General features: G+C 38.7%; 2 protein-coding genes across 3 annotated transcripts in view; one reads left to right on the top strand and one right to left on the bottom strand.

The window, feature by feature from the left end:
• LOC132519256 (placenta-specific gene 8 protein) overlaps positions 1 to 9797 on the top strand; it is a 33286-nt gene extending 23489 nt beyond the window's left edge. Inside the window, exon 5 of the mRNA XM_060147185.1 lies at positions 9542 to 9797. The gene's annotated coding sequence lies outside the window, so the exon portion shown is untranslated. The remainder of the gene's footprint in view (positions 1 to 9541) is intronic.
• A 5909-nt stretch (positions 9798 to 15706) lies between these two features.
• The window catches only part of COPS4 (COP9 signalosome subunit 4), a 37073-nt gene continuing 33669 nt past the window's right edge, over positions 15707 to 19110 (bottom strand). For both annotated transcript variants that reach the window (XM_060147912.1, XM_060147911.1), the window contains one exon: positions 15707 to 16230. In XM_060147912.1, the coding sequence (XP_060003895.1) occupies positions 16174 to 16230 (57 nt within the window). In that variant the 3' untranslated portion in view covers positions 15707 to 16173. The remainder of the gene's footprint in view (positions 16231 to 19110) is intronic.

Below are 19110 nucleotides of genomic sequence, written 5' to 3' on the forward strand. Positions count from 1 at the left end.
ATGAGAAATGAAAGATTTTAAAAACTGATTTGGGACCTTGGCATGCAATGTAGTGAATACTGGGCTAATGATTTGGCCTTTTATTTGGTAAGCACTAAGGAGTTATTGCAGGCTATAAAGGAGTAACATATGTAGACTTATACTTTAGAAAAATTAACCCGGTAATGGCAAGTGGCACAGACTGGACAGGATGAGGTCAAAAGCAAAGATTTGGCCTTACACCATTTCAACACTTTACCTAAATAAGCACATGAGACTGTTTGGAAAAAATATCTACCCACACATATACAATAATAAATCCTGGCATTTGAGCTTTTTTTTAACCTCAAGGAAATTATCTCACTGAAATTTTGAGCTGGTTTGACATAAAATATCTTGGTGGTCCCGACTCCTGCTCATCAGCTTGGACCCTACATTATTCATTGACAATAACACTTTAGATATACAAATACCTGAAATGGGAGAATAAAGAGATAAAGATAAAAGAATAATGTGATTTACGTTAAAAACAGATTGAGACAAAGGGATAAAAGAACGAACTGAAAAAGTTCCCAGTAGCCAAAACTGGAACAACTTGAGCAACAAAATAAGGTAGTATTGGATTATAACCCAAAGTATAAAATAAGTATCTGAGTATCAGTCCATACTGATATGTATGTAATGGCAATATTATTCATTACTGTGACCAACCTATATGTAAGAATAAGTTTTCTTCAAAAATACACTAATGCAGGGACTTCCCTGGGGTTCAGTGATTAGGACTCTGTGCTTCCAATGCAGGGGGCACAGGTTCGATCGCTGGCTGGGGAACTAAGATCCCACATGCCATGCAGCGCTAAACAAACAAACAGATCAGTGCGGGAGACCTTCAAGATGGAGAGGAGGAGTAAGACGCGGAGATCACCTTCCTCCCCACAAATACATCAGAAATATATCTACACGTGGAACAACTATAGAACACCCACTGAATGCTGGCAGAAGACCTCAGACCTCCCAAAAGGCAAGAAAGTCCCCACGTACCTGGGTAGGGCAAAAGAAAAAAGAAAAAACAGAGACAAAAGGATAGGGACGGGACCTGCACCAGTGGGAGGGAGCCGTGAAGGAGGCAAGGTTTCCACATGCTAGAAGCCCCTTCGCGGGCAGAGACTGAGAGGGGCGGAGGTGGGAAGCTTCGGAGCCGTGGAGGAGAGCACAGCAACAGGGGTGCGGAGGGCAAAGCGGAGAGATTCCTGCACAGAGGATCGGGGCCGACCAGCACTCACCAGCCCGAGAGGCTTGTCTGCTCACCTGCTGTGGCGGGGTGAGGGGGTGCTGGGAGCTGAGTCTCGGGCTTCGGTCACAGCGCAGGGAGAGGACTGGGGTTGGCGGCGTGAACACAGCCTGCAGGGTGTTAGTGCACCACGGCTAGCTGGGAGGGAGTCCGAAAAAAGTCTGGGACCTGCCAGAGAGGCAAGAGACCTTTGTTTTGGGGTGTGCATGGAGTGGGGATTCCTTCCCAGTGTGCCCACAGAAGGCAGAACACTGCCTAAGCGAGCTCCAGAGATGGGCGTGAGCCACGGCTATCAGCTCGGACCACAGAACGGGACTGAACTGCTAACACTGCTGCCGCTGCCACCAAGAATCCTGTGTGCCAGCACAGGTCACTATCCACACACTCCCTGGGAGCTTGTGCAGCCCGCCACTGCCAGGGTCCCGGGATCCAAGGACAACTTCCCCGGGAGAATACACAGTGTGCCTCAGGCTGGTGCAACGTCACGCTGGCCTCTGCCGCCTCAGGCTCGCCCCACATCCCAATAATGACTACCGTACCCCTCCCTCCCCCTGGCCTTAGAGAGCAAGAGAGCCCTAATCAGCCGCTGCTTTAACCCCCAGCTCTCTGGGCAGGGAACAGACTCCTGAGGGTGGCCTACTCACAGAGTTGGGGCCAAAACCAAAGCTGAACCCCAGAAGCTGTGTGAAAGAATAAGAGAAAGGGAAATTTCTCTGTGCAGCCTCAGGAGAAGCAGATTAAATCCCCACAATCAACCTGATAAACCCTACATCTGAAGGATACCTAAATGGATAACGAATGTTCCCAAAATTGAGGCAGTGGACTTTGGGAGCAACTGTACACTTGCGGTTTGCTTTCTGCATTATTTTTTTTCTGGTTTTATGTTTATCTTAGTTTAGTATTTAGTGCTTATTATCATTGGTGGATTTGTTTACTGGGGTTTGGTTGCCCTCTTCCAATATATATATATATATATATATATATATATACACATACATATATATTTTTTTCCCTTTTCTCTTTTTTGTGAGTGTGTATGTGTATGCCTCTTTGTGTGATTTTGTCTGTATAGGTTTGCTTTTACCATTTGTCCTAGGGCTCTGTCTGTTCGTTTTTTGTTTTTTTCTCTCTTCCTTTTCTTCTGAGCTGTATGGCTGGCAGGGTCTTGGTGCTCTGGCCGGGTCTCAGGCCTGAGCCTCCAAGGTGGGAGGGCTGAGTCCAGGACATTGGACCACCAGAGACCTCCCGGCCCCACATAATATCAATTGGTTAGAGCTCTCCGAGATCTTCATCTCAACACTAAGACACAGCTCCACCCAATGGCCAGCAAGCTCCAGTGCTGAACACACCATGCCAAACAACTAGCAAGATGGGAACACAACCCTACCCATCAACAGAGAAGCTGCGTAAAGTCATACTAATTTCACAGACACTCCAAAACACACCACCAGACACAGCCCTGCCTGCCAAAAGGACAAGATATAGCCCCAACCGGCGGAACACAGATACCAGTCCCCTCCACCAGGAAGCCTAAATAAGCCACTGAACAAACCTCACCCACTGGGGGCAGACACCAAAAACAATGGGAACTACGAACCTGCAGCCTGCGAAAAGGAGACCCCAAACACAGTAGGTTAAACAAATAGGAAAACAGAGAAATATGCAGCTGATGAAGGAACAAGGTAAAAACCCACCAGACCAAACAAATGAAGAGGAAATAGGCAGTCTACCTGAAAAAGAATTCAGAGTAATGATAGTAAAGTTGATCCAAAATGTTGGAAATAGAACGGAGAAAATCAAAGAAATGTTTAACAAGGACCTAGAAGAACTAAAGAGCAAACAAACAATGATGAACAACACAATAAATGAAATTAAAAATTCTCTAGAAGGAATCAATAGCAGAATAACTGAGGCAGAAGAACGGATAAGTGACCTGGAAGATAAAATAGTGGAAATAACTGCCACAGAGCAGAATAAAGAAAAAAGAATGAAAAGAATTGAGGACAGTCTCAGAGACCTCTGGGACAACATTAAATGCACCAACATTCAAATTATAGGGGTTCCAGAAGAAGAAGAGAAAAAAAAAGGGACTGAGAAAATATTTGAAGAGATTATAGTTGAAAACTTTCCTAATATGGGAAAGGAAATAGTTAATCAAGTCCAGGAAGCACAGAGAGTCCCATACAGGATAAATCCAAGGAGAAATACACAAAGACACATATTAATCAAACTGTCAAAAATTAAATACAAAGAAAACATATTAAAAGCAGCAAGGGAAAAACAACAAATAACACACAAGGGAATCCCCATAAGGTTAACAGCTGATCTTTCAGCAGAAACTCTGCAAGCCAGAAGGGAGTGGCAGGACATATTGAAAGTGTTGAAGGAGAAAAACCTGCAACCAAGATTACTCTACCCAGCAAGGATCTCATTCAGATTTGATGGAGAAATTAAAACCTTTACAGACAAGCAAAAGCTGAGAGAGTTCAGCACCACCAAACCAGCTCTACAACAACTGCTAAAGGAACTTCTCTAGGCAAGAAACACAAAAGAAGGAAAAGACCTACAATAACGAACCCAAAACAATTAAGAAAATAGGAATGGGAACACACATATCAATAATTACCTTAAATGTAAATGGACTAAATGCTCCCACCAAAAGACACAGATTGGCCGAATGGATACAAAAACAAGACGCATATAATTGCTGTCTACAAGAGACCCACTTCAGGCCTAGAGACACATACAGACTGAAAGTAAGGGGATGGAAAAAGATATTCCATGCAAATGGAAACCAAAAGAAAGCTGGAGTAGCAATTCTTATATCAGACAAAATAGACTTTAAAATAAGGACTATTAAAAGAGACAAAGAAGGACACTACATAATGATCAAGGGATCGATCCAAGAAGAAAATATAACAATTGTAAATATTTATGCACCCAACATAGGAGCACCTCAATACATAAGGCAAATACTAACAGCCATAAAAGGGGAAATCGACAGTAACACATTCATAGTAGGGGACTTAAACACCCCACTTTCACCCATGGACAGATCATCCAAAATGAAAATAAATAAGGAAACACAAGCTTTAAATGATACATTAACCAAATGGACTTAATTGATATTTATAGGACATTCCATCCAAAAACAACAGAATACACATTTTTCTCAAGTGCTCATGGAACATTCTCCAGGATAGATCATATCTTGGGTCACAAATCAAGCCTTGGTAAATTTAGGAAAATTGAAATTGTATCAAGTATCTTTTCTGACCACAACGCCATGAGACTAGATATCAATTACAGGAAAAGATCTGTAAAAAATACAAACACATGGAGGCTAAACAATACACTACTTAATAATGAAGTGATCACTGAAGAAATCAAAGAGGAAATCAAAAAATACCTAGAAACAAATGACAATGGAGACACGACGACTCAAAATCTATGGGATGCAGCAAAAGCAGTTCTAAGAGGGAAGTTTATAGCAATACAATCCTACCTTAAGAAACAGGAAACATCTTGAATAAACAACCTAACCTTGCACCTAAAGCAATTAGAGAAAGAACAAAAAACCCCAAAGTTAGCAGAAGGAAAGAAATCATAAAAATCAGATCAGAAATAAATGAAAAAGAAATGAAGGAAACAATAGCAAAGATCAATAAAACTAAAAGCTGGTTCTTTGAAAGGATAAACAAAATTGATAAGCCATTAGCCAGACTCATCAAGAAAAAAAGGGAGAAGATTCAAATCAATAGAATTAGAAAGGAAAAAGGAGAAGTAACAACTGACACTGCAGAAATACAAAAGATCATGAGAGATTACTACAAGCAACTCTATGCCAATAAAATGGACAACCTGGAAGAAATGGACAAATTCTTAGAAAGGCACAACCTGCCAAGACTGAATCAGGAAGAAATAGAAAATATGAACAGACCAATCACAAGCACTGAAATTGAAACTGTGATTAAAAATCTTCCAACAAGCAAAAGCCCAGGACCATATGGCTTCACAGGCGAATTCTATCAAACATTTAGAGAAGAGCTATCACCTATCCTTCTCAAACTCTTCCAAAATATAGCAGAGGGAGGAACACTCCCAAACTCCTTCTACGAGGCCACCATCACCCTGATACCAAAACCAGACAAGGATGTCACAAAGAAAGAAAACTACAGGCCAATATCACTGATGAACATAGATGCAAAAATCCTCAACAAAATACTAGCAAACAGAATCCAACAGCACATTAAACGGATCATACACCATGATCAAGTGGGGTTTATTCCAGGAATGCAAGGATTCTTCAATATATGCAAATCAATCAACGTGATACACCATATTAACAAATTGAAGGAGAAAAACCATATGATCATCTCAATAGATGCAGAGAAAGCTTTTGACAAAATTCCACACCCATTTATGATAAAAACCCTGCAGAAAGTAGGCATAGAGGGAACTTTCCTCAACATAATAAAGGCCATATATGACAAACCCACAGCCAACATCGTCCTCAATGGTGAAAAACTGAAAGCATTTCCACTAAGATCAGGAACAAGACAAGATTGCCCACTCTCACCACTCTTATTCAACATAGTTTTGGAAGTTTTAGCCACAGCAATCAGAGAAGAAAAGGAAATAAAAGGAATCCAAATCGGAAAAGAAGAAGTAAAGCTGTCACTGTTTGCAGATGACATGATACTATACATAGAGAATCCTAAAGATGCTACCAGAAAACTACTAGAGCTAATCAATGAATTTGGTAAAGTAGCAGGATATAAAATTAATGTACAGAAATCTCTGGCATTCCTATACACTAAGGATGAAAAATCTGAAAGTGAAATCAAGAAAACACTCCCATTTACCATTGCAACAAAAAGAATAAAATATCTAGGAAGGTTCCTTAAAAAGGAATTTTTTAAGGTTCCTTAAAAAACTACAAATAGAACTACCCATAGTTCTATTATAGACCCAGCAATCATAGTTCTATCAATCAATGTGATACACCAAAATCAGAGAAGGAAAAGAAATAAAAGAAATACAAATCAGAAAAGAAGAAGTAAAAGTGTCACTCTTTGCAGATGACATGATACTATACATAGAGAATCCTAAGGATGCTACCAGAAAACTACTAGAACTAAACAATGAATTTGGTAAAGTAACAGGTTACACAATTAATGTACAGAAATCTCTTGCATTCCTATACATTAATGATGAAAAAACTGAAAGAGAAATTAAGGAAGCAATCCCATTTATCACTGCAACAAAAAGAATAAAATACCTAGGAATAAACCTTCCTAAGGACACAAAAGAACCGTATGCAGAAAACTATAAGACACTGATGAAAGAAATTAAAGACGATACAGACAGATGGAGAGATAAACCATGTACTTGGAGGGGAAGAATCAACATTGTTAAAATTACTATATTACCCAAAGCAATCTACAGATTCAGTGCAATCCCTGTCAAGCTACCAATGGCATTTATCATAGAACTAGAACAAAAATTTTTACAATTTGCTTGGAAACACAAAAGACCCTGAACAGCCAAAGCAATATTGAGAAAGAAAAATGGAGCTGGAGGAATCAGGCTCCCTGACTTCGGACTATACTACAAAGTTACAGTAATCAAGATAGTATGGTACTGGCACAAAAACAGAAATATAGATCAATGGAATGGAATAGAAAGCACACAGTTAAACCCACACACCTACGGTCACCTTATCTTAGACAAAGGAGGCAAGAATATACAATGGAGAAAAGACAGCCTCTTCAATAAGTGGTTCTGGGAAAACTGGATAGCTACATGTAAAAGAATGAAATTAGAACACTCCCTAACACTGTATACAAAAATAAACTCAAAATGGATTAAAGACCTAAATGTAAGGCCAGACACTATTAAACTCTTAGAGGAAAACATAGGCAGGACACTCTATGACATAAATCACAGCAAGATCTTTTTTGACCCACCTCCTAGAGAAATGGAAATAAAAACAAAAATAAACAAATGGGACCTAATGAAACTTAAAACCTTTTGCACAGCAAAGGAAACCATAAACAAGACGAAAAGACAGCATTCAGAATGGGAGAAAATATTTGCAAATGAAGCAACAAAGCATTAATCTCCAAAATATACAAGCAGCTCAATATCAAAAAAAAAATAACCCAATCCAAAAATGGGCAGAAGGCTTAAATAGACCTTTCTCCAAAGAAGATATACAGATTGCCAACAAACACAGGAAAGGATGCTCAATATCACTAATCATTAGAGAAATGCAAATCAAAACCACAATGAGGTATCACCTCACACTGGTCAGAATGGCCATCATCAAAAAATCTACAAACAATAAATGTTGGCGAGGGTGTGGAGAAATGGGAACCCTCTTGCACTGTTGGTGGAATGTAAATTGATACAGCCACTATGGAGAACATTATGGAGGTTCCAAAAAACTAAAAATAGAACTACTGTACAACCCAGCAATCCCACTACTGGGCATATACCCTGAGAAAACCATAATTCAAAAAGAGGCATGGGGCTTCCCTGGTGGTGCAGTGGTTAAGAATCCACCTGCCAATGCAGAAGACACAGGTTTGAGCCTTGGTCCGGGAAGATCACACATGTCTCAGAGCAGCAAAGCCCATGTGCCACAACTACTGAGCCTGTGTTCTAGAGCCCGTGAGCCAAAACGACTGAAGCCTGTGCGCCTAGAGTCCATGCTCCATAACAAGAGGAGCCACCACAGTGAGAAGCATGCACACTGCAACAAAGAGTAGCCCCTGCTCGCTGCATTTAGTGGGAGCCCATGCACAGCAGCAAAGACCCAATGCAGCCTATAAATTAATTAATTAATTAATTAATAAAAAGAGTCATGTACCACAGTGTTCACTGCAACACTATTTGTAATAGCCAGGACATGGGAGCAACCTAAATGTCCATCAAGAGATGAATGGATAAAGAAGATGTGGCACATGTATACAATGGAATATTACTTGGCCATAAAAAGAAACGAACTTGAGTTATTTATAGTGAGGTGGATGGACCTAGAGTCTGTCATACAGAGTGAATTAAGTCAGAAAGAGAAAGACAAATACCATATGCTAACACATATATATGAAATCTGACAGAAAAAAAAAGGTTCTGATGAACCTAGGTACAGGACAGGAATAAAGATGCAGAGGTAGAGAATGGACTTGAGGACACGGGGAGGGGGAAGGGTAAGCTGGGACGAAGTGAAAGAGTGGCATGGACATATATACACTACCAAATGTAAAATAGATAGCTAGTGGGAAGCAGCTGCATAGCACAGGGAGATCAGCTCGGTGTTTTGTGACCACCTAGAGGGGTGGGATAGGGAGGGTGGGAGGGAGGCTCAAGAGGGATGGGATATGCGGATATATGTATACATATAGCTGATTCACTTTGTTATATAGCAGAAACTAACACAACATTGTAAAGCAATTATATGCCAATAAAAATGTTAAAAACAAACAAGGAAGGGAGAATAGACAAATCTCCCAGAAATACAGAATTTTAAATAATTTATGTAGGTACACCTCCCCCAAGGAGATAGAGCATAATTCCCCACCCCTTAAGTGTGGGTTTGCATAGCAACTTTCTTTCAAAATGTATAGTATGAAAAGGAGGGAAAAAACTAACTTCACAGTGGAAAAACCTGACAAAACTACCTCAGCCAGTTAATATCAAAGTTAACATCATCAGTGGTGTCCTGTTGATAGCACGTACCCCTAAAATGATGTGATGAGATTGGCACCTTACCTCTAGGGTTTTCCTCTCAAAACCCCACAACTCCAGTCTAACCATGAGAAAAACATTAGACAAACAAAAATTGAGACCCATTGTACAAAATACAAAAATTGAGGCAGATTCCCCTCAAAAGTGTCAAGATCATCAAAAACAAGGAATGTTTGAGAAACTATTGCAGTTTAGAGGAGCCTAAGGAAACATGATGACTAAAGGTAATACACCAGCTAGATGGGATCCTGGAACAGCAAAGGAACATTAGGTAAAAACTGAGGAATCTAAATAAAGGATAGGATTTGATTAATAATCTATCAACATTGGTTCGTGGTCAAAAACTTAACACAGTAAGATGTTAACCAATAAGGGAACTGGTGCAAGTTATATGGGAACTCTCTGTACTATCTTTGCAACTTTTCTGTAAATCTAAAATGATTCTAAAATTAGACCTTTATTAAAATTTAAAAAGTAGATTGAGAAAATTTAACCCTATTTTTTGTCTGTCCCTTATAGGTGAAGAGCTCTTTTTTTTCTTTCCTTTCTCCTGTGGTCTCTCTCCTGACCTCGTGAAGAGCTCTTACTGAAGCAACTAAAACCAGCTCTACACCTCTTCAGCTTGAGTGCTTCTCCACTTTTTGCAATTGAAATATGATTGGTATGTTTAATCACAATCAATGGGGTAAAAAAAAATTGAACTTTGATTTATTTTAAAGGAGTGTTTTCCCTTAGTTTTTCTAAATGGTCCAGCTTAGTTTCTCCTTGCTATTAAATTTTCTGGCTTATAAATTTTGTATTACATTTAAAATATAAACCAAATAAAAGATTTTACTAACATGAATCTTTATGCTTCTTTGCTCTCAATAAAATGTCCTTACGTCATTAGTCAATTTCAGGGGTCAATCTCATAATTTGGTTCTCATAGTTTGGTTTCCTAACAGGAGATTTCGGTCCACAGCTACTCAGCTCTCTTTCCTCTAAGAAGTTTAAGAGATAGAGAAAACGGCTACAGACAACTATTCTAAGACACTTATGGTACATTTAGCCAACACTTTTGCTCCTTTTCACGTAATCTATAAGCATTATCAATGCTGACAAAGCAACAATGCGCTATGCTCTGCTTCCCAACTGCATACCTGATGGTTTCATTGTTGTGTTATTGATTTTCTTTCTCTTTTGGATATGAAGTATCAGAGCAAGTAATAAAAATTCAATTCAATATGATTCAATTTTGGTTAAATATTGATGCATAAATGTATGAAGAAACTATTTTTTTCACATTTCTCAACCTGTTTGATCCTCCGCAACATTGTACCCTGATGAAAATCTCACTTCCTAATTTCCTTTCGTTCTCCTCCTACACTTCTGAGTCCATTTCATTTGTTGGGGTGGGGGGTTGAGGGAGGCAAAACTATCTTCTATAATTAGATATTTCACTATAAGTATATTGTGAAATTTCAGTGAGATAAAATGTAAAAGCACCTGGAACTTAAGACGCATTCAACAAACTTGAGTGTTTTGCCCTTCTTTACTTGCCTTATAGATGTAGGTACTTTGCAATGTTCTTTCCTGGGTCCACTCCTTTTACAACTCATGTTCTTCTTAGAGTCCTCTACTCCCGTGTCTTCAAACACCCCTATACACCAAAGAAGACTGTATTCCTAGTTTCTCCCTTACTATTGATCTTCAGAATGTCTCTTCAGCTGCCTACTAAACAAGTCCATATGGATGTGCCCTACCCCTTCTCTACACAACAGGTCAAAAGATATTACCACTCAGTTGTTTAAGGTGAGAAATCTAGATATCAGTGAAACCTGAACTGTCTCAGCATACCATTCTCCCTTCTCACATCTAATCCAACACCAACTTCTGTCACTTAAACTCCACTTAATACCCCCAATGGATGATCTATTTTGTTTGTTGCTGTATCTGTGGTGCCTAGAAGAATGCCTGACACCTAGTAGATACATACTGAAATCATTTATTGAATGAATTAATCTGTCCTCTCTTCTTTGTCTGCACTGCCATGGATGTAGTCCAAGCCCTAATTATGTCTTTGGAGACTCACATTCATAGCTCCTGAATTAGTGTCTCTGCCTCTAGTAACTCCAGCTCCCATTGCCTTCTCTCCAGTCCATCCTATACACAGCTTGCCATGAGTAAACTGTAAACATCGTAAAAAAATTTGCCTGGTGCTTCACAGTATAACCTTAATCTACCTCGTTAGCCTATTCTCCCACTATTTTTTCACTCTACAAATTCCCTATTTTCCCTACTTTGAACACACATACTTTTTTCAAATTTCAAATTCCAGCTCTTCATTGTTATATATATAGGAAAGAAACTGACTCTTGTATATTAACCTTGTATCCAGCAACTTTGCTATAACTGCTTATTAGTTGCTGGAAATTTTTTTTTGTTTTTGATTCCTTGGGATTTTCTACATAATCATGTCAACTTTGAATATAGTTTTATTTCTTCCTTCCCAGTCTGTATTTAAAGTTTAATTTCCTTTTCTGGAGTTATTGCATTACCTAGGACTTCCAGTACAAAGTTTAATAGGAGTGGTGAGGGAATTCCCAGTGGTTAGGACTCCACACTTTCACTGCCAAGGGTGTGGGTTGGGGAATTAAGATATGAAAAGTCATGAGGTAAGGCCAAAAAAAAAAAAGTGTGGTGAGAGCAAACAACTTCACTTTGTTCCTGATCTTAGGGGGAAAGAATCTAGCAATCTAGTTTCTCACCATTATGATGTTAGCTATAGGTTTTTTGTACACGTTCCTTATTAAATTGAGGAAGTTCCCCCCGTATTCCTAGTTTGCTGAAAGTTTTTATCATGAGTAGGTGTTGGATTTTGTAAAATGATTTTTCTGTACCTATTGATGTGATCAAATGATTTTTCTTCTTTAGCTTTTAGATGTGATGGATTACATTAACTGATTTTTGGATGTTGAGCCAATTTACACACCTGAAATAAATCCCACTTGGTCATGGTGTATACTTCTTTCTCTGTACTGCTGGACTTGATTCGCCAATATTTTGTTAAGAATTTTTGCATCTATGTTCATGATAGATATTGGACTGCAGTTTTCCTTTCTTGTAATGTCTTTATCTGCTTTTGGTGGAAGGGTGATGTTTGCCTCATAGAATGGATTAAGAAGTGTTCTCTGCTTCTATTTTCTGAAAGAGATTATAGAGAGTTGGTGTGATTTCTTCCTTATATGTTTCATAGAATTCACCAGTAAACCCATCTGGGCCTGGTGCTTTCTGTCATGGAAGGTTATTAATTATTGATTAAAAATTTTTAATAGATATAGGCCTATTTAGATTATTTCTTCTTGTGAGGTTTTTGGTAGTTATGTCTCTCAAAGAAATTGGTCCATTTCATCTAGGTTATCAAATCTGTCAGCACAGAGTTGTTCATATTATTCCTTAATTATCCTTCTATTCTTCATAGGATCTGTAGTGATGGCCCCCTTCATTCCTGATATTAGTAATTTGCCTTCTCTTTTTATCTTAGTCTGGCTAGAGTTACCAATTCTATTGATCTTGTCAAAGAACCAGACTTTGGTTTCATTGATTTTCTTTATCAACTTCCTGTTTTCAAGTTTCACTGATTTACACTCTATTATAATTTTTATTATTTCTTCCCTTCTTCTTACTTTGGATTTAATTTGCTTTTTTTCTAGTTTCCTAATGTGGAAGCTTAAATTATTGACCTTGGATCTTTATTCTTTCCTAAGATATGCACTGCTTTCACTGCAACCCACAAATTTTGATAAGTTGTATTTTCATTTTCATTTAGTTCAAAATATTTTTAAATTTCTCTTGAGATTTCTTTCTTTTCTTTTCTTTTTTTTTTTTTTTTTGCGGTACACAGGCCTCTCACTGTTGTGGCCTCTCCCGTTGCGGAGCACAGGCTCCGGACGCGCAGGCCCAGCGGCCATGGCTCATGGACCTAGCCACTCCACGGCATCTTGCCAGACCGGGGCATGAACCCGCGTCCCCTGCATTGGCAGGCGGACTCTCAAACACTGCACCACCAGGGAAGCCCGAGATTTCTTCTTTAATCCATATGTTATTTAGAAGTATTTTGTTTATTTTTTATTTATTGGCTGTGTCAGGTCTTAGTTGCAGCATGTGGGATATTTGTTGCGGTCTGGAGGATCTTTCGTTGCGGCACGAGGGCTCTTCACTGTGGCTCACAGGCATCTCTCAAGTTGTGGCACACAGGCTCCAGGGTTTGTGGGCTCTGTAGTTTGTGGCATGCGGACTCTCTAGTTGAGGCACATGGGCTTAGCTGCCCCACAGCATGTGGGATCTTAGTTCCCCGACCAAGGATCAAACCCACGTCCCCTGCATTGGAAGGCAGATTCTTTACCACTGGACCACCAGGGAAGTCCTGAAGCATGTTGTTTAATCTCCAAGTTTTGAGGAAATTTCCAGGTATCTTTCTGTTATTGATTTTCAGTTTCATTTCACTGTGGTCTAAAAGCATACATTTTAGGATATCTATTTTTTTTTTAACTTGTTAAGGTGTGTTTTATGGCCCAAGATGTGGTCTACCTTCATGAATGTTCTATGTGAGCTTGAGTGTACTCTGCTGTTGTTGGATGAAGTGGTTTAGAAATAACAATTAGATCCAATTGATTGATGGTGCTGTTGAGTTCAACTATGTCCTTACTACTTTTCTGCCTGCTGAATCTGTCCATTGCTGATAGACGGGTATTGAAGTCTCCAAATATAGTAGTGGCCTCGCCTACTTCTTCTTGCAGTTCTATCAGTTTTGGCCACATGTATTTTGACACTCTATTGTTGATGCTCTGATTTTAACTGAGCAGTTTATGATTACATTTTCTCCATCCTCTTAGCTATCAACTATATTTTTAAAAATTTTACAGTTCCGAAACTTCAGTTTGTCTGCTTACATTACCCATCTGTCCTTGCATGTTGTCTACTTTTTCCATGAGAGCCGTTAGCAAATTAAACATAGCTGTTTTAAATTTCTATTCTGTTCTGAGAATTTCAACATCCCTGCCATATCTGAGTCTGGCTCTCATGCTTGATTTGTCTCTTCAAATTGTGCTTTTTCTTGCCTTTGATCACCCTTTGTAACTTTTTGGTTGGAGGCCAGACATGATGTATCAGGAAATAGGAACTGAGGCAATTAGTCTTTTAGTAGAAGGTTTTATGTTAATCTAGATAGGAGCTAGGCAGTACTTAACATTTTCTGTAGCTCTAAGTGGCAGAGGCTTGTTTCCTCTGTTTTCCTTGTTGTTTTGTCTTCTTCCCTGTTGTGTTTTTTCCCTAAGAATTCTTTGTTAAAGAGTCTGTCTTGGAGCTCTCAGTCATACTGCACAGATACTACACTGGAACTCTGTTGTCATGGTGGTAGGGTATTTGGGAAGCATTCAATAATCTTATATCTCTGTCTTTTATTTGGCCTGGGTCCCTGGGCTGTGATTTTCAGAAGTATTTCTTAGACTTTTTTTTCTCTTCTCCCATGATATAAGAAGGCTAAAGGGGGCTGAGATTGTCTAACTTGCTTTTCCTCAGGTGAGATAAGGCTCTGGTAGAGTAATTTCCTTCAGAGGGCAGGACTTTGTCATGGAAAATGATATGGGTGTATTTCAAAATAGTTATCTTCTCCTCCCCTGAAACACAAGGGGATCCCTGATCTTAATCATGAGAACTTGGTGGGGTTCCTGGGGATAAATCCTATAAAGTGTGGAGGTTCTCCTAAGAGTGGGGTTTTTAACTGTCAAGCCAGTTAGCATCCAGTAACTTGTCAAAGTTACCATTTCACTGTTCATATCAGTTACTGGCCCAAGCAGGTCTGCTCCTGGTAAGCTGATCTCTAATGTGATTCTATCTGGCTGTTTCTCCAGTTTGGGAGTGGTGGTTTGCCCTATGACCTCAATTCTCCTTCAGATCTAATAAAAGGCATTGATTTTTCTGCCTGTTCAGCCTTTTTCTTACGATTCCATTTTCTCCATCCTCTCTTAGCATATCAACTATATTTTTTAAAATTTTATAGTTCTGAAATTTCAATCTGTCTGCTTACATTATCCATCTGTCCTTGCATGTTGTGGGATATGTCTTGCTGTGAGGATGGAGTGATGACTTCAGCTCCTTATATGCTGGAGCTGAAACTGGTAATTGCCTACAAACTCTTTTATTTTTTATTATTTTTATTTATTTATTTTTTTTGTGGTATGTGGGCCTCTCACGGTTGTGGCCTCTCCCGTTGCGGAGCACAGGCTCCGGACGCGCAGGCTCAGCGGCCATGGCTCACGGGCCCAGCCTCTTCGCGGCATGTGGGATCCTCCCAGACCAGGGCACGAACCTGCATCCCCTGCATCGGCAGATGGACTCTCAACCACTGCTCCACCAAGGAAGCTCCCAAACTCTTTTTTAAAAGTTCTTCCCTGTTTTCACTATAAAGCAAGGCTGAAATAATCCTGAGGAGTCTTCCCTGATCTCTCTCTGCTAAGTGAAAAGCTCCTGCCTATGTACTCTAGTACTTGGTACAACTACAAGTATTTCATATATTGACTCTTAGCTCTGTGACTCTGTGAATGCCTGGAGAACAGGCTTTTTGGCTTATCTTTGCATTTCTTGCATATGGTATAAATAAGTGTCTGCTTAATTGAAAGGAAAAAGGAACAAAACACTGTTCACTAATTAAAAACAAAGTACTACTTTTATTTGGCTCACTTCTCCATTTATTAGATAACCACATGTGGAGAGGCACAAAGCACTTAAGTTTTACATAACTACAAAGTTATCACAAATCCCAAACTTTTTAGCCACAGATACTTCACTTACTCTGTTTAAAGAAAAAGCTTTCAAAACATCTGAGTTAGCCTGATACAGAGACCCTGAATAAATGGGAACTACATATTTTTAAATGCTTGTACTTCCTGCTCTAATAATGTCTTCTTTAAATTGAATCCAGCATAAAAGGGATTGAAATATGTAAGGTCATGATGCAAATGCTTTTGAGAGATAGTGAAATTAATCTGTACAACATGGAAAAAGATGTAATGTGCACAGAAGGTCTGCAAGGATTCACTGAGCCATCTGGGCTTCCATGGCTTGTGCTGTCCATTCTGGTGCTGTCTGACTGATTTTCTCCAAAAGGTTATTCACTTGGAAACAAAGCGATTGGATCTGTTTGTCCCATGTTGGCAGGGCTTCTCGTGCTAAAGAAAAAAGGAATAATGTACAAAGTTGAAATTACTCCTTTGCAACCACAGTGAATGTTGAGTTAGAAGATAAACACAGTAACATTGATTTTTAAAAGTTTACTCCAAAAATCTTAGTTAATGAAATTAAGCTAATTAAAAAATAGTTAAGAAAAGTACCCCAATCACTGGTACAAAGTATAAACAAAACAAAACAAAAAACACAAAATAAAACCAAACCACCTCAACTGCAGCAGTCAGACAGACAACTTCACTGAGGCCACCTGTTCCCTCACCAATGTCTACTGCTTCGTACGACACTGCCACCAACTGGGGAAAGTGAAACTTGAAAACACTACGATCAGTGAAAGAAGCTAAAAGGTCACATATTGTATGGTTTCATTCATATCAAATATCCAGAACAGGTAAATCCATAGAGACAGAATAGAAATTGGTTGCCAGGGGTTGGGGAGAGAGGTATGAGGAGCAATTGCTTAAGGGGCATGGGATTTCCTTTTGGGAAGATGAAAATGTTCTGGAACTAGGTAGAGATGGTGGTTGCATAACACTGTAAACATACTAAATGTTACTGAATTTTTCACTTATAAATGATTAATTTCATGTTATGTGAACTTCAACTCAATTAAAAAATAGTAGTGGAGGAATAGGTATTCCTTTATTAACAGTAAAATTTACTATATATTATTACCTAATATTGTTACAGATCAATGGAACCAAATAGAGTACAGAAATAGATCCGAACATATATGTGGAACCTAATATACGCCAAAGATCAGAAAGGATATTTTATTTAATAAAAGATATTTGCATAATTGGCAATCTATCTTAAAAAAAATAACTAGACCATGCCTTAAAATTATACACAAAAATGAACTGCAGACAGATTAAATTTCTAAATATAAAACAGTAAATAAAATATTAGAAGAAATTTTAGGAAAATATTAATTTTATCCCAAAATGAGGGAGACTTTCTTTTTTTTTTAACATCTTTATTGGAGTATAATTGCTTTACAATGGTGTGTTAGTTTCTGCTTTATAACAAAGTGAATCAGCTATACATATATCCCCATATCCCCTCCCTCTTGCGTCTCCCTCCCACCCTCCCTATCCCACCCCTCTAGGTGGGAGGGAGACTTTCCTAATCAATACAGAAAACACAAAAGCCATAAAATTAAAAATGGACATATTTGGCTGCAAAAGAGCTTTTAAATGTGTTTATGGCATGCATTGCATTACAGAAACACAACTGACAGAAAGAGAAAAATATCTGTAACAGATAGGAAAGGTGTGGAGGGGGAATGAAGGAAATAGACAAGAAAAACTAACATGAATTCACAGAAAAGGAAATACTAATGGCCAATACATGGAAAGATATTAAACTTCACTAGTGCCAAGGAAATGCACAATAAAACAATAACATAGTATTTTCCCTCAACAATTGGCAAAAGATAAAAAGAAGAAGAATATCCAGATCTTAAAGATTCATTCTCTCATATTGGTGGAAGTGTAAATGGCTACACCTTTCTGGAAAGCAAACTGGCAGTAGCTATTAAGAATCAAAATATGTATATCCTCTGATGCAAAGTATGCAACTTCTGAGACTCTGTTCTATAGAACTAAGTGTCCCAGTATATAAAGATACGCACAAGGAAACCACCTGAATGTCCATCAACAGGTGAATAGTTGAACTCCACGAAATACTATGCAGCTATTAAAACAAATAAATTAGATTTATATCTAGTGACTTGCAAATATATTCACGGTACATTAACTTAAAAAAAAAAAAAAACCACTTTGGGACTTCCCTGGTGGTCCAGTGGCTAAGACTCTGAGCTTCCACTGCAGGGGGCATGGGCTAGATCCCTGGTCGGGGAAGTTCCATGTGCCAAGCAGTGTGGCCAAAAAACCCCCCAAACAAACAAACAAACAAAAAACAAAAAACACTTTATAGAACACTATGTACTTTAAAGTATAATGCCACTTTAAAAAATCTCTACATGTTTTTACTTATCTATATAAGCATGTAGAAAGGCACACGAGACTTTAGACTGACGTTAGTTATGCCAGGCAGCTGGGATCAGAAGAATGCAGGTGAAAGTGGAAAGACATTACGGACTCTTCCTTTATTCATCCTTGTAATGTTTTACTTCTTATTATGAGCAGATTTACCATTGTAGTTTTTAAATCTAAGAAAATTAGAAAGTAAAATATCCCATATTCTATCAAGTTGGTATACGTTAATTTAAATTGTGTTTACTTTGTGACGCTTCTGCTATACTCTTCATCATACACTGTGTTTGCTCATTCAATAATTATTTATTTCCCACTTACAACGTGCAGGGCACTGGAAAAGATGTTGGATATACCATGGAGAACAAGAGACACTTAATATCTATCACTAGGAAGCTGAGCTTGGTTAACAGAAACAGACATTTAGACAAATTCAGAAATTCAGGGTGACAAGCATGTATGACTTAAAGCCATACCTAACCTGGGAAGTCAGGAAAATCATTATTGATTAACATTGTTCAAACTAAGACATGGGGACAAACAGAAGATGGCTGGAGAGGCTGCTTGTGGAGAGGGATGACTATTTTGGAATGTTTCAAGTGGGAAAGAATTTACAATGCTGGAAAAAACAAAAAGTCCTGTGAGCTGGATTGGAAAGAGAAAACCATAAAGGATCATGCAGGACCTTTTGGAGACTTTGTAGAATCTTACTCTACAAGCAATGGGGAAGCCATTCATCAGCATGTCAAGGAAGAGAGTCACATTTAATAATTTGGTTTTTATTTCTTTTTTCTGTTTGTTCACATTTTTAAAAGATCACAATCCCTCTGGCTCTACTAGGGCAACTGGACTAGAAAGGAGCTATTG

The sequence above is a fragment of the Lagenorhynchus albirostris genome, chromosome 4 (assembly GCF_949774975.1).
Source record: "Lagenorhynchus albirostris chromosome 4, mLagAlb1.1, whole genome shotgun sequence".
Classification (NCBI taxonomy): Eukaryota; Metazoa; Chordata; class Mammalia; order Artiodactyla; family Delphinidae; genus Lagenorhynchus; species Lagenorhynchus albirostris.